At 48.8% G+C, this 24,361-nt stretch overlaps 11 protein-coding genes across 11 annotated transcripts; 2 read left to right on the forward strand and 9 right to left on the reverse strand.

Annotated features, from left to right (window-relative positions):
- Window positions 1-355: 355 nt before the first annotated feature.
- On the forward strand, window positions 356-2,482 carry HO173_001154 (uncharacterized protein; the record flags this gene model as incomplete). Its single annotated transcript, XM_037303098.1, has 4 exons — window positions 356-457; window positions 517-641; window positions 697-2,188; window positions 2,255-2,482. The coding sequence occupies 4 exons, from the start codon at window positions 356-358 to the stop codon at window positions 2,480-2,482; spliced, it is 1,947 nt and encodes a 648-aa protein (XP_037169745.1).
- Window positions 2,483-3,176: 694 nt separating this feature from the next.
- Window positions 3,177-4,245, reverse strand: HO173_001155 (uncharacterized protein; the record flags this gene model as incomplete). Its single annotated transcript, XM_037303099.1, has 4 exons — window positions 3,177-3,356; window positions 3,440-3,634; window positions 3,705-3,925; window positions 3,981-4,245. The coding sequence occupies 4 exons, from the start codon at window positions 4,243-4,245 to the stop codon at window positions 3,177-3,179; spliced, it is 861 nt and encodes a 286-aa protein (XP_037169746.1).
- A 510-nt stretch (window positions 4,246-4,755) lies between these two features.
- On the reverse strand, window positions 4,756-7,784 carry HO173_001156 (uncharacterized protein; the record flags this gene model as incomplete). Its single annotated transcript, XM_037303100.1, has 3 exons — window positions 4,756-5,634; window positions 5,694-6,496; window positions 6,551-7,784. The coding sequence occupies 3 exons, from the start codon at window positions 7,782-7,784 to the stop codon at window positions 4,756-4,758; spliced, it is 2,916 nt and encodes a 971-aa protein (XP_037169747.1).
- A 28-nt stretch (window positions 7,785-7,812) lies between these two features.
- Window positions 7,813-11,403, reverse strand: HO173_001157 (uncharacterized protein; the record flags this gene model as incomplete). The annotated part of the gene is made up of 1 exon (XM_037303101.1): window positions 7,813-11,403. One exon carries the CDS (start codon window positions 11,401-11,403, stop codon window positions 7,813-7,815), a length of 3,591 nt encoding a protein of 1,196 aa, XP_037169748.1.
- A 254-nt stretch (window positions 11,404-11,657) lies between these two features.
- Window positions 11,658-12,363, forward strand: HO173_001158 (uncharacterized protein; the record flags this gene model as incomplete). Its single annotated transcript, XM_037303102.1, has 2 exons — window positions 11,658-12,108; window positions 12,167-12,363. The coding sequence occupies 2 exons, from the start codon at window positions 11,658-11,660 to the stop codon at window positions 12,361-12,363; spliced, it is 648 nt and encodes a 215-aa protein (XP_037169749.1).
- Window positions 12,364-13,059: 696 nt separating this feature from the next.
- On the reverse strand, window positions 13,060-13,563 carry HO173_001159 (uncharacterized protein; the record flags this gene model as incomplete). The annotated part of the gene is made up of 1 exon (XM_037303103.1): window positions 13,060-13,563. One exon carries the CDS (start codon window positions 13,561-13,563, stop codon window positions 13,060-13,062), a length of 504 nt encoding a protein of 167 aa, XP_037169750.1.
- Window positions 13,564-15,207: 1,644 nt separating this feature from the next.
- Window positions 15,208-15,744, reverse strand: HO173_001160 (uncharacterized protein; the record flags this gene model as incomplete). Its single annotated transcript, XM_037303104.1, has 1 exon — window positions 15,208-15,744. One exon carries the CDS (start codon window positions 15,742-15,744, stop codon window positions 15,208-15,210), a length of 537 nt encoding a protein of 178 aa, XP_037169751.1.
- Window positions 15,745-16,807: 1,063 nt separating this feature from the next.
- HO173_001161 (uncharacterized protein) lies at window positions 16,808-17,357 on the reverse strand (the record flags this gene model as incomplete). The annotated part of the gene is made up of 2 exons (XM_037303105.1): window positions 16,808-16,823; window positions 17,104-17,357. The coding sequence occupies 2 exons, from the start codon at window positions 17,355-17,357 to the stop codon at window positions 16,808-16,810; spliced, it is 270 nt and encodes an 89-aa protein (XP_037169752.1).
- A 35-nt stretch (window positions 17,358-17,392) lies between these two features.
- Window positions 17,393-18,115, reverse strand: HO173_001162 (uncharacterized protein; the record flags this gene model as incomplete). Its single annotated transcript, XM_037303106.1, has 2 exons — window positions 17,393-17,711; window positions 17,886-18,115. The coding sequence occupies 2 exons, from the start codon at window positions 18,113-18,115 to the stop codon at window positions 17,393-17,395; spliced, it is 549 nt and encodes a 182-aa protein (XP_037169753.1).
- Window positions 18,116-18,132: 17 nt separating this feature from the next.
- On the reverse strand, window positions 18,133-19,468 carry HO173_001163 (uncharacterized protein; the record flags this gene model as incomplete). The annotated part of the gene is made up of 7 exons (XM_037303107.1): window positions 18,133-18,403; window positions 18,454-18,549; window positions 18,607-18,983; window positions 19,038-19,105; window positions 19,159-19,195; window positions 19,256-19,275; window positions 19,327-19,468. The coding sequence occupies 7 exons, from the start codon at window positions 19,466-19,468 to the stop codon at window positions 18,133-18,135; spliced, it is 1,011 nt and encodes a 336-aa protein (XP_037169754.1).
- A 2,089-nt stretch (window positions 19,469-21,557) lies between these two features.
- HO173_001164 (uncharacterized protein) lies at window positions 21,558-23,303 on the reverse strand (the record flags this gene model as incomplete). The annotated part of the gene is made up of 4 exons (XM_037303108.1): window positions 21,558-21,971; window positions 22,019-22,192; window positions 22,246-23,218; window positions 23,287-23,303. 4 exons carry the CDS (start codon window positions 23,301-23,303, stop codon window positions 21,558-21,560), a joined length of 1,578 nt encoding a protein of 525 aa, XP_037169755.1.
- Window positions 23,304-24,361: the final 1,058 nt, after the last annotated feature.

The raw sequence follows: 24,361 nt of genomic DNA on the forward strand, positions 1-24,361 counted from the left end.
TGCAGTCCGGTATTCATCGATTTATAGACAGAAGGTACGGATATGGGCAGCTCTTAAGTACAAGTATCGGCGATTTTCAAATCTATCGAGAGCAATAAAGTGTCGCGTCGAACCAGTTCAGAACAAAGAACACCTCGCCAAAATTGCACTTTCTCGAGAGCCGCGGAGTCGGCCCGAAGATTAGCCGCTGCCGATATGCAGCTCCGTCTCCGTCACCTTCGAGTTCCTTCTTCGACACGCCGATTCTGGAGCACAACTTTCTCATCATGCTCCAACACCACTTACTTACCAGGATATCAGCTCTGAATACGCGTTGGTGATACAAGCCTTGCACATCCTAGATTCTGCTATCGCTATGCCGCCTTCAAGCTCCATTCTCCTGCGGTTCGAGAGCAAGAACGGGCAGTTCAGATTGACCGTTAGCCCAACTGATCAATTTCCCTCTCTACTTTCCAAAGTATCTACTCTCCACGGTCCCCTGGTCATACAAGAGCAAGACTGAATTTGGCTCACTAGATTCTCGATAACCTGCCCAAAGACGTCGACTCCCGGTCCATCATACTCTCGAACAAGCCGTTTGGTGGCGAAGACAGATTGCTGAGCTCTCTGAATGGCGTTCCTATTACAAAAGTGGGCCTCAGGTATAGACTATTTGATCAATAGCGTGTCACCCAGTGCTGACCCTCTCCTATCTAGACATGGAGATAAACTCTTCTTAAAATACAGCGAACAACCTCCCATGAACGGACACTCTACAGCTCCTGTCACAACTCCTTCACAACCGCACAACTCGTCGAACCGCTTAAACGGTATACCCATTTTACCAACAGAAGACTTGCCCATCGCTCCCCTCCCTCAGACTTCTCCGACAGCTACCATCAAGAGTCCTTGGGAAGTAGTACATCAGTCAGAGTTGGACAACCGGTTAGACAAGCAAGATGGCAAGATATCGCGGCGCCGTGACGAGAAAATGTGCAGACACAGTCAGAAAGGGATGTGCGATTACTGCATGCCACTCGAGCCTTACGCGCCACAGTACCTAGAAGAGAGGAAAATCAAGCATCTTTCCTTCCATTCTTACCTCCGGAAGATCAACTCCGCCACCAACAAACCCGAACTCAAATCGTCTTACATGCCACCCTTGAGCGAACCCTTCTACCGAGTAAAGCGGGACTGTCCGTCAGGGCACCCACAGTGGCCCGAAGGAATCTGTACCAAATGTCAGCCGAGCGCCATCACTTTGCAGGCCCAACCTTATCGAATGGTAGATCATGTCGAGTTTGCGTCACCCTCGCTCATCAACTCATTGCTGGACTTTTGGAGGGCTTCAGGATCACAACGAGTAGGCTTTCTCTACGGTCATTACGAGGAATACAAGGAGGTGCCGTTAGGTGTCAAAGCAGTGGTTGAAGCCATCTACGAGCCGCCACAGATTGATGAACCTGATGGATGCACGCTGCATGACTGGGAGAACGAAAAGGAGATCGATGAGGTCGCACGATTATGTGGCTTGCAAAAAGTTGGGGTCATATTCACAGATTTGATCGATGCTGGAGCTGGAGACGGTACCGTGGTTTGTAAACGACACATAGATTCTTACTACCTGTCATCGCTCGAAATTGCCTTCGCAGCCCGATTGCAAGCCCAAAACCCGAAGCCCACCAAATGGAGCGACACTGGTAAATTTGGCTCGAATTTCGTCACTTGCGTCTTGAGCGGAGACGAAGACGGAGGCATCGCCATCACAGCATTTCAGGTCTCGAACTCTGCCGTCGAGATGATCCGGGCGGACATTGTCGAGCCTTCAGCAGATCCCTCGGTCATGATCGTCCGCGGTGAAGAGGAGGACGATGGCTCCACTAGTCGTACGCGATACATCCCTGAAGTCTTCTACCGACGAATCAACGAGTATGGAGCAAGCGTGCAAGAGAACGCAAAGCCTAGCTTCCCAGTCGAATATCTGCTGGTCACTCTCACTCATGGCTTTCCCACTGAATCGTCCCAGATGTTCAACCGCTCAAATTTCGCAATCGAAAACCGGGAAGCGATTGGTCAGAGCCAGGAATGGAAAGCAGTAGCAACACAGCTCGGTGTGAGCGGAAGTAACATTGATGGCCAGAAGGGCATAAAGGCTGTCTCCGACTTTCATCTGCTATGCTTCCTGCACGGCATGGGCATTCTCAGCAAGGTAGCCGCTTCTTTTCTTCCTTACCCAATATTCTTGCGTTTTGCTAATCCTCAACTCCCCCACTAGGAAGAAGAGGCCCTGCTCTGCCGTGTAGCTCGTACACACGACCTCGCGGATGGGTTCCAGCTCCTTGAAACCCCTGGCTGGGCCACCTTGCTGGAAATACTGCGGGAAAGCGGTGAGCGTCCCCCCAAGCGTCCTTTACGTTTTTCTCGTGAACCGAGTGTTGGTTATGATTTAGGTTCAGATGGCGAACAGCTTGCTAAGAGGTTTAAGGGAGCTAGCTTGAGATAGCATGGCATCTATATTTCAATAGACTAGCACAGCGAAATGCATGCATGGATCGGCGCGGATTTTGGGTGGGCATTTTCGGGGTACAAGGCGAGCGTGTGATTCGTAGTTGCCGCCACGACGTGATGAATCAGGCCCGAGCATAGTTGCGTTGAAACTGCATAAGCACTTGCTCGAACGAGAGGTGATCTAGACGCAGATCTTAGGGATCGTCCAAACACGACGTTGTGTAAAGTTTGTCGTCCTTGAAAATGAATCTTCTTACCTGGCCAACTTCATCACGCAGGTCACCTGAATTGTCAACTCCTTTTTCAGCAACCCAACAACCAAGCTGCTCGGAGGGTAACCAAGATTCAAGATGCCTTACGCATACAGAATGGCCAAAGTTGGACTGTTCGCATCAAATGCACATTGCCGTGCCTGGGACATAAACAAATGATGAAAGTTTGTATTAGCAATTGCCATGTTCTTGCGCAGGACTATCAACTCGGAGCAAGCTGCGGACACCACTGTCAACTTCCGGAAAGCCACGTTAGACATCATGAAGCACATGGAAGGTATGCGTTGCTCACTCAACATGGGCCTGTTTGCCTTTTTCGAGTTCAGCGGACTAGCTTTTAGATCTATAATTTCGTACCCCTGCTGTATATACACAAACCTCAGCCTACATCCTCCATCCCACATCCACAAGCTACACTCACGCCAAAAGGTACCTCGCCGCATGCCCAACGTGGTCATCCGCAAACGTCGCCATCGTGAAGTAACTATGATCGTAACCGTCCTGCCACCGCACATTCACCTTCCCCTTCCCCTCGGCCGCTTCGACGAAGTTCTCGGGCAGGAGTTGGCCCTGTTTGTAGAAATTGTCGCTCGTGCCCTGGTACCGCACCGAACCGATTAGCGAAAGGAGCCCCTGCGTCCGTACTGTTAGCGGGGGAAAGGGGAGGGGGGGGAGCGTACGACGTCGATGAGGACATCCAACGGCTCCCCGGCCCACTTCTTCACCAGCTCCGTCGCGTCGTGCTCTGCCCACTTGGCCTTCTCGTCGTCGCCGAAATAGCCTCCGAATGCTTTCCGGCCCCATTGGCACTTGCTCGGGTTGGCGATGGGGGCGAAGGCGGACACGGACTTGTATTTCCCCGGGTTCTTTAAGAACTATCGGGGACGGTGAGGATCAGCGATGCACGCACGATACATCTCTCATGACACGCAAGGAAATGCTCACCAAAGTCAAAGCGCCGTGCCCGCCCATACTGTGTCCGAAGATGCTGATCCGCTCCGGATCCACTTGTTTGAAGTTGTCGAAAACGGTCTTGGGCAGCTCCGAGGTGATGTAGCTGTACATTTTGTATCCCTTGTTCCACGGGGATTTGGTCGCGTCGACGTAGAAGCCCGCGCCGCTTCCGAAATCGAAGGAGTCGTCTTCGCCTTGGATTTTCAGGCCACCTGGAATCCCGTTAGGCGTGGTTCCAGACCGAGCGAAGATCATGGGGTGCCATACGTGGGCTCGTGTCCGGGTAGAGCACCGCAATGCCCTTCTCACTCGCCGCATGCTGGAAGAATCCCTTCTCCGCCCCGTTGTCCCCAGTGCACGTCAAACCGGCCAGGTATATCAGGAGGGGCACTTTGTGGAGGGGATTGGTGGTGGTTTGAGGGGGCAAGTAGAGATTGAAAGCCATTTCGCAGTTGGTGGAGGAGGCATTGTGGGAGAGTTTGAGGAGCTTGCCCCCGAAGGATGCGATTGTTGCTTTGGTTTGTACAGACATTGTTATTGAGGATGAGGATTGAGCATGTTGGACTGGAGAGAGCGAAGGTTAAACATATTTGATCTGAGGGAGTTGAAGTGTGACGTCGTTGTGTGGGGATTGCGGGGATACTTCCGCAGTCCAAAAGAGGGCAAAGTTCCCTTGTCTCTTTCTTCATCTCCAGGTTGCCATTCCATCATTCATGCAAATCGGAGAAAAGATTCTTTGGATGAGAAGAAATGAAAGGAAATCAAAACGAAAGAAAGAAAGCAAAAGAAAGCAAAGAAGAAAAGTATAGACTGTGGTAATGGCGAGACAGAGATTTAGACATAATGCTCCAACATGAGAAGGACGCGTCTCCTGCAATCCAACCAAGACCACCTTGCTCTTTCAATAATAAGTGAAAACAAAAGGCTAGAGACTTGGTAACTGTGACTGCCCACTGTGTGCTCCTGAGCTTACGCTCGTGATCTCTTATTGCCCAGTGCCATTGATGATTCCCACCCAATGCTCTTTACCCAATCTCGCTAATCAACAAAGATACACAGGTACACCATACACGACAGGCGCTGCTCCATTTAGATACCTCAATATACAAGAATCTCGACCTTGCGCGACGGCCTGATCCAAAGATACTGCTTTGCTCTCATCCCTCCCAACCTTCTCAGCATTCTTGGCTCTGCCTTTGCCTTTTTGCTTCGCTCCTTTCTTGACTGGACTGCTTGATAAAGGCGGCTGACGGCCTTCGAAAAGACCCCACTTTTCCAAAACGCTATGAGAAAAACGGTCGATGTCTTTGTCCGTCACATCCCAAAGCGTTGCTAGCATCGCAGGGCATCCAGCATGCATGTAGTTCATCGGCGTTCCGTAAGGCTCGAATTCCCCGGCTTCGGTCAGCGCTCCACTGCTACAGCCCATCAACAGAGCTACAGCACACTTGCCGAGTTTCTTAATGGTCCTAGACCGTATGTACTGCCCACCGCTACCATGTCCAAAGTACAGAAATATGTCGTTGCTCTCCAAGCAGGTCACCATTTCGGCCTCGGTAGGCTCTCGCTGAACGATGCATTCCCAGCCTGAAAGCTCCTGCAGGGGCTCTTCGAACTTGCCTTGGGTAGACGTCAGATCACCTCCTGGGTTCAGTACAGATGCTCCGTTCTTTCTACTGGCGTATATCCGGCCATCGGAACTTGTTGGATTCGGCTTTTGTTGTAGGATCCTATTCCTTAAGCATCCGAGAGAAGGCAGCCGAGACACAGCGTGATCTTTGATGCACGGCAGTGATTCCCATGGGAAGCAGTGGAGATGCTTGTCCAGAATGAGTATTGTATGCTTTTCCGACTCACTGCCTTGCTCGTTCTCAACAGCTTGGTGGTAGTGCCGAAGGGCATCGGTGATGTCGATCACAATCTAAAAGCAGTCAGCAGACGCAACTCAAGACTAGGAATCAGAGTGGGGTATTAACTGACTGAGTCGAAATCAACTTCGTCATAAGCGTTACGTTCGCCATTAAATTGCAGAATATCGACCACGAAGTACAGAAGATCCACCAAAGGCTCATCCAAGTCGTTAGAGTCGCTCGGATTTCCGAGGCCGACAAAAAGCTCGAGCACGCGTAAATCTAGCGCCACGCGATTTGACTGGCCTCCCCGTCCCAATCTCTGCCGAGATGGTAGATGCTTATCCAAAATGTTCTGGAGTGATTGCTGAAAGCGTGACAAGAGAGCCGGATTCTGCGCCGTTTGTGAGAATACAGCTTTGAACCCCCCGAACCAAATGGTTTCCATATTGGTAAGAAGATCCTTCAACCTGGCATCAAGGGTAGCTCTTCTCTCCCACCACTCGGTCTTGGCTCCTTTACGGGACAGGTCTTGTGCACTATGGGCCGAAATATTGGCAAGACTGATAAGATCTTGCAACTCCGCTTTTCCTTGATCATATCCAAAGGTTTCCTCATCCTGGTCTAAGGAATTGTGCCGATTTAGTGGAAGCCTTAGGATGAACGGTGTCTGACCAGAGCGTAGTTTGGAAACGAGGATCTCATCTCGCTCCTGACTCAGAGTCATGGATACAACACGCCAATCCTGGGGTATGATGTCGATATATTCAGCTTGAAAGGTAGAAAGTTCGATTTTGTCATGCACCTGGGCTCTCTCTTGACCCTCAACTGCATTGTCGTTTGGCCAATCGAACGTATCTTTTCCGTTAGGCAATTTGCACTCCACCTGAATAGCCAAAGATTCCCTTGTCATCGAAAGCATTCTGCCCACCTCTGCGAACACAAGTCAGTCTGCATTCTTCTGTCTTCGTGCTTATGATGACTCACCTAGAAAGTATGACAGAACTCCAGGTGGAATCGAAGCTCTTGAACTTGCCGACGAAACAGCAGATAGTACCATGAGTATCTTCCCAAGCACATCAGATATCTCATGCACAATTGCCGTAGAAGAGGAGGTCGTTGCTGATCGGAAGACATTACTTATTTCGTCTTGCGCAACACGAAGGAATTTAGCTTCATCCTTGGCCAGGGACAGGCTTCTGGGTTTGATCTTTCTCGCCAACGCCTTGCCTGTGGCACACTTTGAAAATGCAGCGCTTCTGCTCTTTGGAGGGCTGCTAGATTTATTCTGCTTATCCTGTCTGTCGCTATTACAGGATTTGATTGCTGGACACGATATGGTAGACTCGGGTATAACGCAGAAGACGGGGTCGCTGACGAAGTGCTCGAGTCCTTGGCGAAAGTGTACTCGTGATGCAAGTAGAGCTTGCAGCACTAGGTCCTGCTGGTCTCGAGTGTGAGCGTTTCTCTCGTTCAACAGCGAAGCGGCTGCTTCGAGACCGCCTTCAGACATCTTTGCATATATGCGCGCTCGAATAATCTCGCCTCTCATACGGTGCAAGGCAAACACCTCGACTGCCGGAGCTTCCTCCGGTGATGAGTTTGAAGAGTCACGTTGTGCGACTGACTTGCTCTGGGGCCTCTTCGAGATGCTCTGCTGTTGTCTTCTTTGAGGCGGTCGTGCCGGTTTAGCCCCTTGTAGAGTCAGTGCACTCATGTCGATCTCGAGAGTTGTTGCCGTTGAGCGCCTTTGGATTAAGCTGTCTACGAAGCTCTTTGCCACCAGATTCTCAATTGTCGATTCTGCAACGCCAATAGCAGATTTTCCAGCTCTCAATTCGCCCTGTTTGGTATGATGAGAAGCCAAAAAGAGCTGCAAAGACGCATAGTGTCGATCGCGCGGAAGTCCGGAGACTAGATTTTCTGCTTGCTGTACCAGCAACACACCTTCATCAACCCCTCCACTGCGGATCAAATAATTCCCAAGAAGCGCGGTGGTTTGACTGTTGAGAGACGCAGCCCCAACGGCTGTTGCAATCTTCTGCCCCTGTTGGAGGTAGTACCTTACTTCGGGATAAAGGCCACTATAGGAGAAGAGCAGGGACAGGTGATTGAGGCCGCGGACTATCCGAGGAACAAGGGTCCAGAATGCAACACCGGAAAGCATCGAATGGGACGTTGATGTATTCTCAGTAGAAGCAGCTATCGACAACTCCGACATGCCGTCTACCAGAGGGTCATTTTCGCTTTCAATTGGACCCTTCCGTATTGCTCCATCGACTCTGTTCTGACTCCGTTCTAGGATCGCCCATGATCGGTGACAATTTTTCACACATAATCGGGCGAAGAAGAGCGCCTTGGATGGTTGACCTTCTGCAGCCGCTAATAATGAATGAACGTAGTATGCATCCGCAGTCAATTGAGACAGGTCGCTCCAATCTTTGGACCTCATTCTTTCGGGTTTCTCTGTACAGGTACCACCATGAAGCAGCTCTTGGGCTCGCACCAGACTCTCCTTGCTGCTTGACGTTAGCAAATTCACATGTGGAGCGCAGAGGTTCTGACCAGGTCTTCAAATTCCCATTGGCAAGTGCGTACTCAGCGTATGATAGATGCCATCTCAGCTTGACCTTACCGAAAAAATCTGAGGCTTCAAGATACCTTTGCGCTTTGTGTAGGACGGAACCAGCAAGACCATTATATCCAAGCCTCACGTGCTGTAAGCCCAGTTCAGATAGCTTTGAGACTAGCGCTGAGCATGGCACCGATAATGCAGCTTGGTGAATTACGACCGCGATATTCAAGGCTGATACTCTGTACAAACCTAGTCCCTGCATTTCCAGGTACTCGCCCAACATCTCGAGCTGTACCAGCCAATCTGCAATGTCATATACCTGTGTTTGGAGCGAATCCCAGTCGACGATTGCTTGGACCAACTTTGACCACGATGTAATGACTGACTCCAGGTCCCCGATATTGGGGACTCTTCGGCGCAGAGTGATGAGAAGGCATCGGCATGTGGTGAGGTGCGGTAGGAATCCCAATAAACCCATATCGAAATGAGCACCTGTTGCAGCTTCTGTGGGTTCCTCGAGCAATTTGTCTACGAGACTATTTCTAAGTGCTCCAGGAGCGGTCAGAAGTAAACGGAGCAAACGAACAACAACCCTGAGACGTCGCACTGGGAATTTGTTTTGGTTGTACGTGGATAGCAATGACGTGCTTATGTCGTTCAATGCGTCGTAAGTTGTCGATAGTGAGCCTTGGACGTTTAGAGTTGTTAAGAGCGATACGAGTTGTTGCTCAAGCAGAACGCCACGTTCACTTGCAGAGAGCCCGTCTGCCTCGTAAAACGATTGTTGTCGAGAACCTTGATGAATAGCTTTCAACGCTGCCCTAGGATACGCCGATAGCTTTCGAGAAAGAGGCAGTAGCTCGCTATCTAGCTCAAGCACATACGGTATTGACTGGATAGCTGCAGCTTCCATGGCTACCCGAAGGAGACCGGAATCAAGCTCAATATGAAGAGCTTCTTTGTATGAGTCCACGGCCTTCTTATAGTCTCGCATATCTTCGCAAAGCTGTCCCAACTTTTCGAGCTTCAAAGGTAGAGACCCTGCCAGCTTTTCGCACAACGGACGATCTCGGATAAATTCGATTGACACCAGGAGACATTCCTTGCAGGATTTCGCGTCTGTTGCCCCTCGCTTCATACACAGGTAACGGTACCAGTAAGCATTAGAGATTGATATAGAGAAGGACGAAGCTCGAGTGTCCTCGCCGGTAGCGCGAACTTCATTCGCATTAGAGTCTGCGATACTCGATGCAAGTCTAGAGCAGTCTTGAAGCCCTATATCTAGAGATTTCCAGATTCCGGCTTCCGAGTCAGCAGAGAGCCGAGCCATTGCCACGACTGATTCAATGGTTGGGGTTGCAAATCTAGCTGCCAGTCTCCTTCGCTGATCACGGCGCACTGTGGTCTTCTCATGCCCTCCTAGGATATTACCACTACCGACATAACGGACTAAGAACCTAGCACATAACAACACGATATTTGAGCATTCATTGACGAGCGCGGAATGAGCTCCTATCGCCTTGGCTTTCGATGACTTGTGGCTGTCCTGGACAAAAGAGAACGCGGATCTTCTAAGGCTAGCAACGGCTAATAGGAGCTCATCCAAATCTGCACATTCACCCTGCAGGTCGCCTTCAAGGCTTCTGGCAGCACCTCTCAACACAGCAATGAGCTTATCGCTAGGCTCAGAGTCCAGCGATCGAAGTTCAAGGCTGGCCAATCGACAATTTGTGTCGCATAACTGCGTCTGTGATAACGCACTTTCGGAGGCGCATTCTCTTGCCGTCCTGACCCAGCGAACAGCCTGGGAATATTGCGAGCTTTCTTGGGCTGATTCTGCCAACATTTGATAGGTCTTGAACAGGATTTCTTCCCGAAATCCCTTCACCCTCTGAACGCATTCTTTGATAACCTCGAGGGCGCTTTTTGCGATTTCATACTTCTCCACTTTGGTCAATTTTGAGCGACCGCTGAAGATGGCTAAACATCGACAAAAAGGTTCGACAATCTCTTTCGCAATATCGCTTTGGTGACCCGAGATCTTCCACCACGTTGAGCGTACCTGGAAAGCCAAGAGTTGGATTTGAAAAGTGATATCTGGAGATACATTGCTGCCAGGCGCAAGCGACTTGTAGTCGTCTTCCAAAGAGATAGTGGGGCACAATGCTATAAGTGCTTGAGCAAGAGACTCCAATTGTTGGGCAACTTTTTCTTCGGACCCAGGCACATTCGATTCGAGTTGTCGCTGGATGAGGTTCGCCGGAGAATGTGGTACCCTGAATTGTAGGTGCTGGAAGGCGTTTTCTGTAGCGGAAGCGTCTCTTCTTAATCGGAGAATCTTTAGCACTTGCAATTGTGTCGTGACGATTAAGGATAAAAGCTGTCCCCTGGCACTGGTGTTCCGGAATCTCAGCATCTCAGCCAGCGTCTCGGTCTTGGGATCTGATTTCTCTTCCTCTTTCCAGAGACCCGCAGAAGCAGCAGTGCCCTGATCAGATGACGCAGCCTTAGAAATTTCAAGCCGTCTCTTGAGAATTCGAAGTTCCCGTAAAGCAATGTCGTCAAAGCCCAAAGCTAACATCTTGGCGATCAAGGCAGACATACCACTTTCCAATTGCAAATAAGGCGACGCGGTCGAAGACTCTTTCTGGCATTGAAGAGAGCGGAGAGTAGCAAATGCAACACGCGCGCATTCCGCCTGAGCTCTCAGACCGTCCATTGTTTGCTTCATCGAAGCTGTGGATGATGAGCGTCGAGAACGATTGTGTTTGCCGGGCGAGTTGGCCAGTCGATTGACACATAATGACTGTAAAGGTGTCTGGCTTCGCGATTCGAGTCCATTGGAAAAGGAGGAACTCGACAAAGATCTTGCAAGTGGTTTTCTTTTGGCCTGCGTAACCTTTCTTGCTGGAGGATCCTTGATAGCGTCGGTGAGGGACTTCAAAGTCGCATTTACAACCTCTGTTGCAAGAACCAACTTATCCTGCGACTGTATTTGATCAGATTGTTCTCCCGGGACTTCGAGGATAGTGACTGCAGGCCGTTTCCCGGCCCGCGCGACAGCAGCTTTCACTGGTCGAGCTAAGGATCCTTTCCCTTTTGGCGGCGGAACATTGGCGGATGGCTTCTTTTGCTGGAGAGCAGGACTCAAGGTAGGCGCAAGGAAGGACCGCAACGATTCTACTGTTGCAGAGGTACATGCTGTGGTTGAAGCTACTGCACGTTGGATATTTGCTGCGCGTGCTGGCAGCTCCTTTCGGGTCATCGTAAAATTGCGTCTATGTATTCTAGCAAGCAGCAGTACTGGATTAGCACGCAAGCCATAGTCATACTCCAAGATGCTGCATATCAGTGTTGCAGAAGCTGAATTGACGGAGGCTCAAAAACGAGTAAACAATGCGGCAATTAAGCTTTTCGGGAAAGTCGCGCTTCCCGGTCCCGACGTTCCGAACTAGGAAGTAAGAAGTAAAGTATTAAGTCTTGCCACTGTCTTATAATTGAGCAGACACAATATTTACAATGTCTACTACGTTGACTTGCCAGCGTCTGACTGCTGTGTATAGATCGTCGCCCCATCATTTATCATTCTATCTGTTACGACCAGTCAATCTCTCGCGTTTCCAAAACTGCCGAACATATGCTTTACCACGTGTTGCCCAACCCTCCGTATGGCACTCAATCATTCCAAAGGCTTTCCGAAGCCCGGAGACCTCGCGAGTACCAGCCAAGCCTCAGCGTTCGAAGGACTGGAACCCCGCAACATTTTTCATCTGCATCTTCCTCATCATCGGGTCAAACGCTATTCAAATGCTCACACTGAAGAACGAGTACTCGACTTTTAGCCGGAAAGCTGATGCCAAGATCAATCTGCTGAAAGATGTTCTGGATCGAGCGCAGCGTGGGGATAACGTGGATGTTGAGAAGGTTTTGGGCACTGGAGACGAGGAGCAGGAGCAGGAGTGGAGAGACGGTAAGTGGCTACACGAGCTATCCCTGATGGTCCTGCGAAGCTCATATCCGAGTATCAGTATTACGCAATGTTGCAGAAGTAGACCAACTGTGGCAAGCCAAGGACCGCAAACGGGGGGGAAGTGGGCGGCCAAAAGAGCAGGAGCTGGACGCCGAAGCAGATGGTGCTGACAAGGTCGCTGAACAGGGGGCTGCTGGCGATATTGATTCAAAACCTCAATCCAATGTCGCCAAGAGACCTCCGGGCTTCTACTGAGCACACGCAACAATGGTATCTGGCAGACTTTACGCCTGCGGCTCAAGCATTGCACGCTATCAGACCGGTTGAATTACATCAGGTCAAACAAAGTGTGCTTTGACCCTGGATTACTATAGTTCTATATCGGTATGTATTAAAGCATCCAGACATTTTCTCTTTCTGGCGAAAGCTGACTTGTTGAAGAGATATAGTGATTCTGGACGTGCGATTGAGTAAAGGATCCTATTTTTGGATTACCAGGAAACCTCCGATGATTTGCCAGCTACTATGATAAGACAAAGACTATGGAGAATGTCACTCAAAACACCAAGTCACGCGCGAAGGGACAAGAGCAAATGAGGGGAGTTGCCCCATGAAGTCTTGGATTGTGGTAGTGGAAGAAGCGATGCGATGGAAGCCCGGCAGCGTGGGAGATAGTCCCGTGGACAACTCGGGACATGCTTGGAAGCAGCAGCAAGTAGGTGAATGAAGGGACATGCACTCTAGAAATGGCAATTGATGTGGCTGGGCAACGCGGAGAAGGTTGCGCAGATTCAATGGTTTGCGCTCCAGGTCCTGACACTTCTAATATAGAATTCTGTTTGAAGCAGTGCACGATTGGGTATAAAATCTCCCGCATCCATGCTGAATGCAAAAATCCGTAGAACAACAAATCGACCATTCTTCCTCCGCACCTCCAATTCTCCTACCGCGTCACCTCTCCCCTCCCTTCCTCTTCCCACTCTTTTCCTTCTCCTGCCTCACTCCCTTCGCCTCTCCCTTCGCCTCGGCCTCCAGCCCATACCCACTAATCAAATCCATCAAATTGTCCTCCTTCTCCTCCGGCTCCCTCCCCCCTTCCGCACCACCCTCCATCCCATCCTCCTCATCCTTCTCCTCCATCCTCGCCGCATCCCACCCCCTCCCAAATTTCTCCCTAAACGCCCTCAACTTGCCCGCCTCGTCGGCCTCGATGTTCAGCATTTTCTGGCTCGAAGGGTTCCAGAGCAGCGTGTTGCGCGTGTCCTTTGTGGATACGTAGACCGGGGCCGGGGAGGTGGTGCGGTGGGTGTAGGTGCTGCCGTCGGAGAGGGTGACGAGCTGGGTGAAGGTGTAGGGGCGTTTGGGCCGGCGGATGAGGGTCGCGTGGCGGCATTGGGTTTGGGGGATTGAGGGGGAGGGGAGGCAGGCGCGGCGGAGAGGGGTGCTGAGAGACATTGTTGCGGTTTTATTTTCTTCCTTGATGCGAGGGTGGATGGTGGTTGAGCGTTCAAGCTTGTGGAGACGTCGTGGGACTAGTGCCGAAATTTGCTCTCCGCAAATCAAGACGATTTCAAAAATCACCACCTCGCCATCGATCCCAGCTTCCTTGATCCTAATTCTCACATCACAACTTCCCGGATTCTTGTTTTCCTCCTCCTGTCTCCAACATGACTCCCTTATCCCCAAAATCATCTCTCCGCCGCCCCGGACTCCATAACCTCATCGCCGCTCCCAAGCCCAAGCCCAGCGCCGACCCATTCATGAGCAGACGCTCCCATCACGCTCTTCTATCCCTCCCTCAGCTTTGGTGTATCTGATTTCTAACCCTTTCAATATTTATCATACTTATTACCGTCGCCCTCGAAATGTTTAACTACCAGAAATTATCTTCTTCAAAGGTAGCTTGCTACTTTATATACGCCACGCACAAGTCAGATGAGGAGGAGGAGGGAATTGGGTGATGAGTTCTACTTTCGAGATCTGTGACCCTGGATTTGGAGGAGGAATGAATGGGCTGTATGGTCGTGGATATACATTTGGGGTGAAAGACACTAAGTGAAGGGTGTGACTAGGTATAAAAGTGAGACGAAGGTAGTTTGGCATGGTCAGTCTTCAACATTGTTTTTGATAAAATCATAGGGTGATGATGGTTTAAATTGGTACATAGATTTTTGAACGGAAGAGTTGAGTCTAGAAACCAAAGAAGGGAGGAAGATAGTGTACAATTAGTTGAAGGGAGAGGGGATTCGCTGAAGAGCACATCTCTAGAGGCAAAGGAGATGATATAGATCAAACGAGATTTGGTTGCTAACATTGGTACAATGTCCTTCTGGCTCGTGAAGAACAATGACTCAACACCAGAGCGAAGCATGTTTATCAACCCCTCCCCTTCAGAATATCCTTCGATCTCCTTCGCCATGGTCTTACACCTTTACGCAAATGCCGTAGATAGAATACTAGACTCCTTCTTGAAGGTAGCTTTGTCGATTTTGGCAGGCTCGGAGGTTCTGGTAGTCGTGTTGGTCATAAGTTGAAAATATTCCCGGATTGCTCTTGGCGCAAGCCACCTCGCCAGCACCTAGTCCTCTCGAAAACCTATCCGGTCTCCACTGACTAGTCGTTCTCCTCTGTCTCGGGCCTGTTCCTTTGAAGGACCCTCCCCCTCATCATCTCAGTCGATTCCGAGAGAAGGATATGCGTTCATACCTGGAGTATGACACGAAAAGCCCAGATCACCCGTCCCTTCATCCTTGCCCACATTGCCTACATTGCACCAGCCAATCAAGCCCGGGAGCCGGAAACGGCTCGGATGCCGAGCTCGTTGTTGCCGCTAATGACAAGGCAAGAAACCCTTCCTAGTTTCAATCTTGGTCCGATCGCGAACGGTTGGACTACGACCTTGATTTCGGATCACAGACGAGGTCTTGATGGCGAAAAAGCACCTCAGTTCACATTCGGACTTGGTGAGCGCTCGTCTTTCTAGACACAGGCTTCTCACTCGCCCAACGCTTAGTCTTGTTTCCCCTCTTGTCTAGCAGCTTTTTGTCAACCCTGGCCCGCAATGAGGCAACTTCCGCAGGGTCCTTTGCTCCGAAACCCTCAACGACGGCCAACATGCGTCTTCGGATGTTCATCCATCTCGTTGCTATATCCCCTCAGTTCCACATGGTATTGCAAGAAGAGCTTCATGATCTGCAACCACTTCTCTTCGCCAAAACCTTGTTTAGATGAAGCCATAGCCCGCTTCAAGACGTATTCCCATACTGATCTTGGCTCGTACCCAGATGCCTCGTTTGGATCAGCGCCGTGTTCCAGGAGGATCTGGGCCGTTTCCGAGCCTAGGCAACTTGGGCGAACGGCAATGTCAAGCAATGTTACCATGCGGACAGGAGCTTCAGGGTCTGATAGGTGCGGCTTAAAGTACTCACGAACAGATGCGAGATCTTCCTTGACTTTATCCTTGTCAAAATACTCGACGTAATCTGAGGCAATCTTTGCAAGCATAAATCGATGAAGATCATAAAAGACATCCATTTCTACCAAGGAGTAAAGAGTGTTGGGTGCGCCTGCAACACCAAGGAACAGACTCCAGTGTCCGGGATATTCTCCCGTCCACCAGATCAGGTGGCGGGTCATGACCTTGTCCAGCTCCTCGAGTATTTCGAGATGTGCTTCTCCCGTGGTCTCTTCGGCTCGCTTTGCGAAAAGTAAGGCGTATCAGGTAGGCTCCAATAATTCCTTCCTGAAGAGACTAAAGCCGAGTGGATTGTTGACGAGTGGTCCCGACACCTTGTGTAAAAGTACGGTGGACTCGAGCAGTGACGTGCAAGGGCCAAATTTTGGATCGATATGCTTCACGAGCATACTCCAAACTGATTTGCTCTCTATGAAGTCCCTCGCAGTACGGTGGAGGTATGCGACTCCCCAAGTAATCTTGGTTCGCAATGCTGCATTGGGACCCAGCGGATCGACTCGGTTCCAGATAAAGTCCGGAACTTCAATCAAGCCTGCACCAGGTTAGTAAGCGACGTCTCATAACGTCGTACAGCGATGACAGCTTCTGCGCGGTCCAAGTGTCTGACGCGGTGTTCACTGCCACGCCCGAGGTCCCCTCAATGGCAAGTAGAGTTGTGCATTGATCGTCATTACGTTTCATGCTTTGCACCTTACGTGCTCTCTGGACGAGCTGAAACACCTGTGACGCTTCTTTCAAGTAAATTTCTCTATCTTCGTCATTGTATGGCGGTACGAGTCCTCGGGGTCCGCAGGAAGGTGTTCTAATCGTGCTCGAAGATCAGCCATACGGTCACTGTTGCTCACACCATCAAGCAATGATCTAATAACAAGCTTCACCCAAATGAAAACACTCTGAGCCTGGATGCAGATTTCTTTCTCAAAGTCATGCGTTTGAAACGGTTCATTCTCTGCGATCTGCCGTATCCTCGGATAATTAGACAAACGGTCCGTTACAAAACGCGTCATATCTCCAGACGTCAGATCTTGTAGGCGATATTCGAAAAGATTTCTTTAATATAAGTAGTGGACGACTTGACGAGCAGATTCTTATGGATGGTGCCGACACAAAGCTTCTGAAAAGCTCGCTTAGGTATTGACGGTCGTTCTGGTCATCATTGCCTTCAAATTCGTCTAATCCGTCCATGAACAAGCAAGCAAATGTTTCATTTGAAGATACTGCATATCAACCAACCGCTGCACTGCATCCTGTAAACGGCGTAGTGACCAAGCATGCCGTGGAAAGTCTCGCACAGCGTTCGGTGGCTGGTCTCGTAGCATAGCATGTTCTTCAGGGAATATCGGATGGACAAGTGCCAGTCGATGATGGAGAATCCGAAATAGTAGGGAGCGAAGGAGACCAAACTGCGATCTTTGCTCGCGAGTGCCACTGTTCCAAAAGGAAAAAGTAGCGACTAAGGCTGCATCGATCCTGAAAATTGCGACATAACTTGCGTCGTTCTTTTATGGCTGTAGATATACTTCATGAATATTGTCATTCCGGAGCCTGCTTTCCCATTAACCCAGTATATACCATCACCGTGTCGGAGCCACTCCACGAAATTGGTCCATGGCAGGGGCTTAGTCTCTGCTTTGGGCTCTTCAAACATCCATTCGAAGGTTGGACACGAGAATAGCTGTGTCCAGCTCTTATGTAGGCTTTCAACCGCTTCACAAGCGCGTCGACTTCGTCCTTGGTCCAAACGATGCTCAATACCTGGCGAACACTGATCCATACTAATAGGAATTAATCTATCTGCATCGCTTCCAATCAACGTAGAGTATCCTCGCCTATCATTTTACACGTGTCTGCAATCTCCTGCAATCGTAGAGATGGCTTCGAAATCGAGTCTGAAAAGGTTGAAGGGCCCACCGAAGCTAGACGGCTCTCAAGATCATGCACAGTCCTAACAAGTCGAGATATAACACCCTCCATCTCCAGATTCTCCTCGGATGTGCCAGGTTTTGATGAGTAAACCTCATAAGCCCTTACGGCGAGTTTGCACCCGAATTGGACAAAATGAACGACATTGCCACTCAGGGACAATGCCGTGAGAGGATCGATCATCACAATGGCATTCAAGGAGATCCTCGGTCACTAGACGCTCGAAATACATTCGCATCATACTCTGGACGCGCTAGGATTCTTAACACCAGAAGAAGGAAACTTTCGAAATGTCGTCTAACGTCCGCTTGCTTTTTGACTCTACGTTAGCATATCAAGTTAATGTACCAGCGAACGGAAACATTCTCCCATTGAGTACTCGTGTTGATCAAGGAGCGCCCTAAATTTCCGAGTTGACTCTGCTTTCAGTGCCCCAATGTGTGCGTAGATCGTCAAAATTACCGATTCGTTCACTCCAATACGTTCAGTAACGATACCGTGATTTTTTGTTCGTTCGTACTCGTACACATGGGAATCTCCCCTTTCGCACTGATTGCTTCCCAGACCATTGGAAAAGCCGTTCGTATCTATGGAGAACCCCTGGCGCATGATCCACTTTTGACACTTCAGACATCTTGCACCATCTTCAACGCTTTATTATGAGGTACCTCCATCTCAGTTTCATTATTCCCAAGGACTACGAATCCATCGCCTCCCGTGTTCCGCCGCACCAACTGGCCAGAGTCGCTCCGTCTCTTGTGTCGTACGCTGTCCTTTGGATGCGATATCAAACCTCCGAATGCAGCCTTGAAAAAGCCGTTGGAGGCAATATGGGTGAAATAAGGTCTCAACGCGGGCGTACAGCTGCATACGAGTCCGGTGTTGACCTCGAGAACCCTATCGGAATTTCAACCACTGCAAGAAGAGATCGAGAAAAGGTGACTCACATCCAAAGTAAATTCTTACCGTCATACCATGTTATGTCGGTCACGTAGAACCTGTGGAGTAGCAGGCTGTAACGAACAAGGGCAACGACGAATGCTCTATTAGACTGTTAAGATCCATGCCGCGGATTGACTGGGTTGACTGTGGGCCCTTACATGGCTCCGCCCATGAGAATGAGGGTGACGCCTAGCTTGCCTTTCCAAGATAGCTGCAATCGCCAGACCATCGGCAGAGGTAACACGAAGATGAAGAGATCAGATATGAGATTCATTGAACCGTAGGCAAAATCTGCCTTGGTCATCAGGATGCAGTGGCCGGGAGTCTTTGGTTTCCAATTTTTGTCGATCGGAGTGCAACCGAATACTTGGGTCAAAGTATTGCTAAATAGGTAGCCAAAGACGAAGAACATGACTACCCAGGTGGAATATCTGAAATTCTTGTCCACGCCAAAGATGCGAAGGTAGAGGAGAAGGATGCTGAATTTGTAGCCGAGTAAGGTGATAAGATAGACGATTGAGGATATGAAGATCCACTGGTACGGGGAAACTTTTTAGCATGGTCAGAACAAACGCCGAGAGTCCTGCACCTCGTTGTACACGACGTAGCGATCAGGCCGAATGTCAGCGGTATGCCACCCGAAGCCATAGTTCGTCCCTAGAAAGTTTGTGGATTAATATAGGCTTGTAGAAGAGGGGCAGCAAGCACACCTAATCCAATAAGAACACTGTAGGCTATGCAAAAGAGCTGTTCGAGTCTCATGAGCAGGGTCGCAACAAATAAAGGCTAGCATGAGGAAGTGCTTACCCAAGTTACTAAGGCAGTATCTTTGACGTGTGAGAGCGAGGCCACAAGGAGACGGAGACGAGGTAGCTTACAGTCATCCCAGCCAATCGAACTACTAACGAAGGCTCTCGTCCAAACACGGATCGCTACAAATAAACTAGAGACAATGGGAGAAACGATGCAAACAACCACAATGGCATGTTGCTGGCTCGAGGGATCAGTATTGATAACCATTGTGGAGGGAGGAGCGGATTATGAAAGGCCAGTTTAGAAGATTAGATTAAAGATGAGAAATCCTAGTCTGGGTCACGGAATCTTATAGTTGAGGAGGCTCAGCACATCATGGCGAGTGCTCTGTGGTCGGTTCATTTGAACAGCACAAGGCTGAGAGAAAAAGGTGGGGGCTGCAACCGTACTGCGCCAGGCATATGCATTCGACAGACGAATCTGCCATTCATGCAAGTACGCCTTTCTCAGAATACGGATGGGGGGCAGCAATCGCCGGGTTACTGGCCACGTGGGTAAAACCATCTGCTTAAGATTAGCAGTCCACTTGGTAGAAAAATGATGTCAAAGAAGTCAAAAGCCTCTACTTTCTGCGTTGAGATGCGATAGGTTGTATGTGAAGACGAGAGGAGAGGCGTTGCATGCTTACCGCATATTTATATTTCCTGCCTGCTGACCGGTATCGCACCCCACCCCGCCCCAAGCGTTCCACCTTGAGCTACACCACGACTTCCCGGGAGCCCCCTCGCTCTTTTTCACCCCTGCCGAGCTGTAACCGCCCTTTGCCGGGTTACAGCTCGGCAAAAGGGGTATGGTGCAAATGGGGGTAGATACGATTAACCGCTGCGCTAACCATATCTCCCGTCCCTCTCAGCCCGATAGCACTCCCGTCACCGCTACCAAATACTGACGCCGTAATCACATCAACTAGCGCCCCCTCCCGCCCCCGCCCTTACCAACGCGGTTTCTATAACGAAAGCAGAAGATGTAGAATCTCGAGGAGATTATAACCTGGGTTAAAAGAAAAAGTTCGAATGAAAAAGAAGGTACGAGTAAGGAGAACGAAGGACGCGCAGAATAGCTAAGCGAGGCATCGAGGGCTATTACTGAGGTACCTGGAGCCTAGTAGTGCGAAGATAAAAGCGCAAAGGGCCCAATGTGAAGTAGACGAAAGTAATGGAATTTGCTCGCTTCGATAAGCGCTGGGAGAGGGAGGTGGTATTCTAAATCTGATGAGCGTAAGGCCCGATATCTAGAGTTGATGATAAATTGATCCGGCGATGCACTTTTCCAGTGCATTTTGCTACTTTCTCCGCCACTTCTTCAGATAAAGAGATCGTAATTTACCTACGTCGTGGACTATATTCTCCCTATTTTTGATGTGACCTAACTTACCAATCCTTCATGAGAGCCGCTTTGCGCTGAGCTTTGGTCGTCATCTTCGCTTTCCTACTGATAGTCGACGAAGAGGTGGATATGTACAAACAGAAACAATAATCCCTCAGTACCCAGTGATGGAGTGGGTATTTGTGTAAAGTGGCAAAGCAATTAGGCAAGGTCTTAAAGCTCTTAAAGGTTTTAAAAACATATGAATTTTTAAAACTTCTATAACCTTCAAAAGCATTCGGCTTTTGAAAATGTCATAATATATTGATCTGCAAAGATCTACGCTTGTCCTACGTGCGTCCGTGCTAGTACTCCTTAGAGCTGTAATCGTGTTGCCCTTCAAAGGGGACGAAAGGTCGTATACTATGAGGTTATACAGAGGAAGTAGGATTCCTTTCCCTCACCCGGCTGACTTTCTCCCAGCCTTGCTCAACACAACCCAGACTCCTGACGCAAAAGACTCGGGACTAACACCGTCACATAAAAAGGCCAGCTGCCACATAGCGAACGAAAACGGAATTCATCCCTATATCTGATACACGTAAAAGTTGAGAAAGACTGCCCTGCATTCCCCCCAACTGCAAACGATATAATCATAGTACAGCAATACCGCAAGCGTCCTTTTCGGTGCATTTCCAAGCACGACGTAGTAGCGTACACGCGACCTGGGGATGAGGGAGATGAATCACGTATGAAGTGTCGGCGAGGTCATACTACCTATTTAGTCTATTTATGGGGATTCGACGATGTTCTGGCCAAGGGCGAATGCAATGAGTTGAGAGTATTGGATGCCAAGTCGCCGGATAGGCAAAAGGCTAGGCGGCTAGATCGTCCTATGGAGATCAAATAGCGTGCACAAACGCATCGCTGCAATGTCCCAGAATTACAAGTGTAAAATGCTTAGCGACTACGCAGTCCATTGACGACAGAGTCAGTATGTGTGTTGAGCTCGATCTAAGTTGGCGCAATCTGTAGGCTCACGTCGTGGTTGAACCAGGGTTTCCCATCTGTCGTTCTCAGGCACCGCCTCCAGCATACTCTGCTTTAAACCCCTACAGACATTGTCCCGATAGTTGTCTGATAGGTTGTTCCAAGTTGCTAGCTGCTTTTGCAAAATCTTGTTCATTACTGCTTTTGTGTTTTTGATGCTCTTATCAAAGCTTCCATCTCTCCAAGCCGTGAGGCACTGATGGACTGTTGCTGCATAGATGCAGGGTGCTTTACCATAAGCGTAGATCTTTGCTAACGTCGGATCTTTACGTCCAGAGGCTTGTGGCTTTGCAAAGAACCTCTCAACGGTCAGCTTCCGTAGCTGTGGGGCGTGGAAACGAAATGATGGATGACCCTGTCTTCGTTAGTGACGTCCCAAATCTAGCAACGGAAATGAATAACCTTGCTATCGTCGTAATGGTCCTCTGGAGATTGAAAGCGTTCTTCGTCCAGAAGATAATTGACTCTTTTAGCTAATTCGTCTGGCGAAAGCCCATCGAGCTTATACCATTCTCTAATATGCGTTTTGCAGACTCTCATTAGACTTTGGCGGGCTCGCTCTTGACGGCGCTCAAGCTAAATGCAAATCAGTCTACATAATATCTCAGTTGAGAAGAAATGTTGCTTACCGAAGTGACCTGCTTTTTTGATGGGGCCTTTCTTACTTCGGTCATATTGGCAGTGATACTTGGAGATGCTAGCTTTGCAACCACCCCCTCCTTCTCAGCTTGGAGTTTTGCAGCCTCTTCCTCCCATATGCTGGTCACGTTCGTCTCCCAAGCACCATCCTGATACATCTTCGTATCCACGCATCTCTCAACACGGAGATACAACTCCTTCTCATTTCCCTTCAGTGTATCTTTGTTTTTAAGAATCAACTTCTCCTCTGTCGAAGCTGTCCGTTTAGATGAATTCATTAATGACACCGACGCGGGGCGGACACCACTCGAGGGGTCATCGCTTTTCTCTATACTGGAATCGGATACGGAGCTAGAAGGGCGTTCGTCGCCCCGGCGTTCGGAATCCTTGATACGAGAGGAGGAGGAGTTGGGTCGCCGCTCCTTTGAGTTTTCCCGAATCGTATTCATAAGTCTCTGAAGACGGAGATACCACTCCTTCTCATTTCCCTTCAGTGTATCTTCGTATTTAGAAACTAACTTCTCCTCTGCTGAAGCTGTCCCTTCAGATAAATTCATTAACGACACCGACGCGGGGCGGATACCACTCGAGGGGTCATCACTTTTCTCTACATTGGAATCGGATACGAAGCTAGAAGGGCGTTCGTCGCCCCAGCGTTCGGAATCCTTGATACGAGAGGAGGAGGAGTTGGGTCGCCGCTTCTTTGAGTTTCCCAGAATCGAGTGTGGCGCTTCGACAGGCCGCTCGCGATCTTTATCCCCGTGGCTGTGGCTGTAGCTTCGGCGTCTCTTTCTTGGTCCACTAATCGGGTCGCCGTACACGGGATCACGGTCGATCGCTCCAGTCCCCAGGCTAATGTTGTCTTCTGTTGTAGGTAGCGATTGGAGGCAGCTCGGGTCCCCAGTAGCCCCGTTGGTCTTTGGCAATTCCGGACCGCGTGTTGCGGTCTGCCTGCGACACCACCTACCGACGCTCAGGAGCACTTAGCATGGCTATGCGCGTAAATATTTATAGTGTGAGGGCATATTTACCTGACGAAGTCAATCATTGCTGGTCACTGTGTTTATGTTTATTGCTGGCAGACTCATTCGTTGTTGAGTGACTATGTTTTCATCCTATGGCCGGATGATTAGGTGACAAATAGCGCTAGGTACTAGTGGGCGCGTAATCAAGTGACGGATTTACGCGATTTTTCGCGTTTCCCCCACTAAATCCTTTTTTTTTAAAAAATTAGTGGAAATTTTTTTTTTTTTATAAAAAAAAAAAAAAAAAAAAAAAAAAGGGGGGGGGGGAAAAAAAAAAAAAAAAAAAAAAAAAAAAAAAAAAAAATTTAAAAAAAAATTTTTTAAAAAAAAAAAAAAAAAAAAAAAAAAAAACAAAAAAAAATGACCAATCAGATCCTCGGATTTCACGATTTCTAGTCTAAAATACACCTTATTTCTTCATTTTTAATTTAAATACGGGTATATTTAAAATAGAAAGTATTATAAGGCTAAGCCTTAAATATTAACTTTATTAATTTATTCTATTTAATTCCTTTAACGTTACGTAATAAATAATAATAAAATAAATTTATAGAGTTATAGAGTTAATTATACGCTTTTAAATAAAGTAGCGAAGACGAAATTTAATAAAGTATTCGTAAAGATATATTAAAAACTAAGATTTTTATTTAAATTATCGAGCTTGCGAGAAGAGCCTCTTCGGTAGAAGCCCTCGGAGAGTTCTCGGAGAGCCCTCGAAGGGTTAGGGGGGTTTTAGAGAGTCTCTCTCTAAGTATATTAAATAAAATATAATATCTCTCTCGATTCTTAGTGAAATATAACATCTCTCTCTCGATTCTTAAAGTTAGATTTCTTAAAACCCCTTAAACTCTTCGAAGCTCTTTAAGAGCTCTTTATCTCCGAAGGCTTCTATCGAAGGGGCTATTAAAGTAAGCTCGAAATCAATTAAATATTATTAAAATAATTAAATTTCGAGCTTACTTTAATAGCCCCTTCGATATAAGCTTTTAAAGAGCCCTTAAAGAGCCTTCGAAGGGTTCGAGAGGTTTTAGAAGGTCTCTCTAAGAATTAAATATAGTTAAAAACTAATACTCGATAAGCT

Source organism: Letharia columbiana, assembly GCF_014066305.1.
Source record: "Letharia columbiana isolate WasteWater2 chromosome Unknown Sc0000002_s0, whole genome shotgun sequence".
Classification (NCBI taxonomy): domain Eukaryota; kingdom Fungi; phylum Ascomycota; class Lecanoromycetes; order Lecanorales; family Parmeliaceae; genus Letharia; species Letharia columbiana.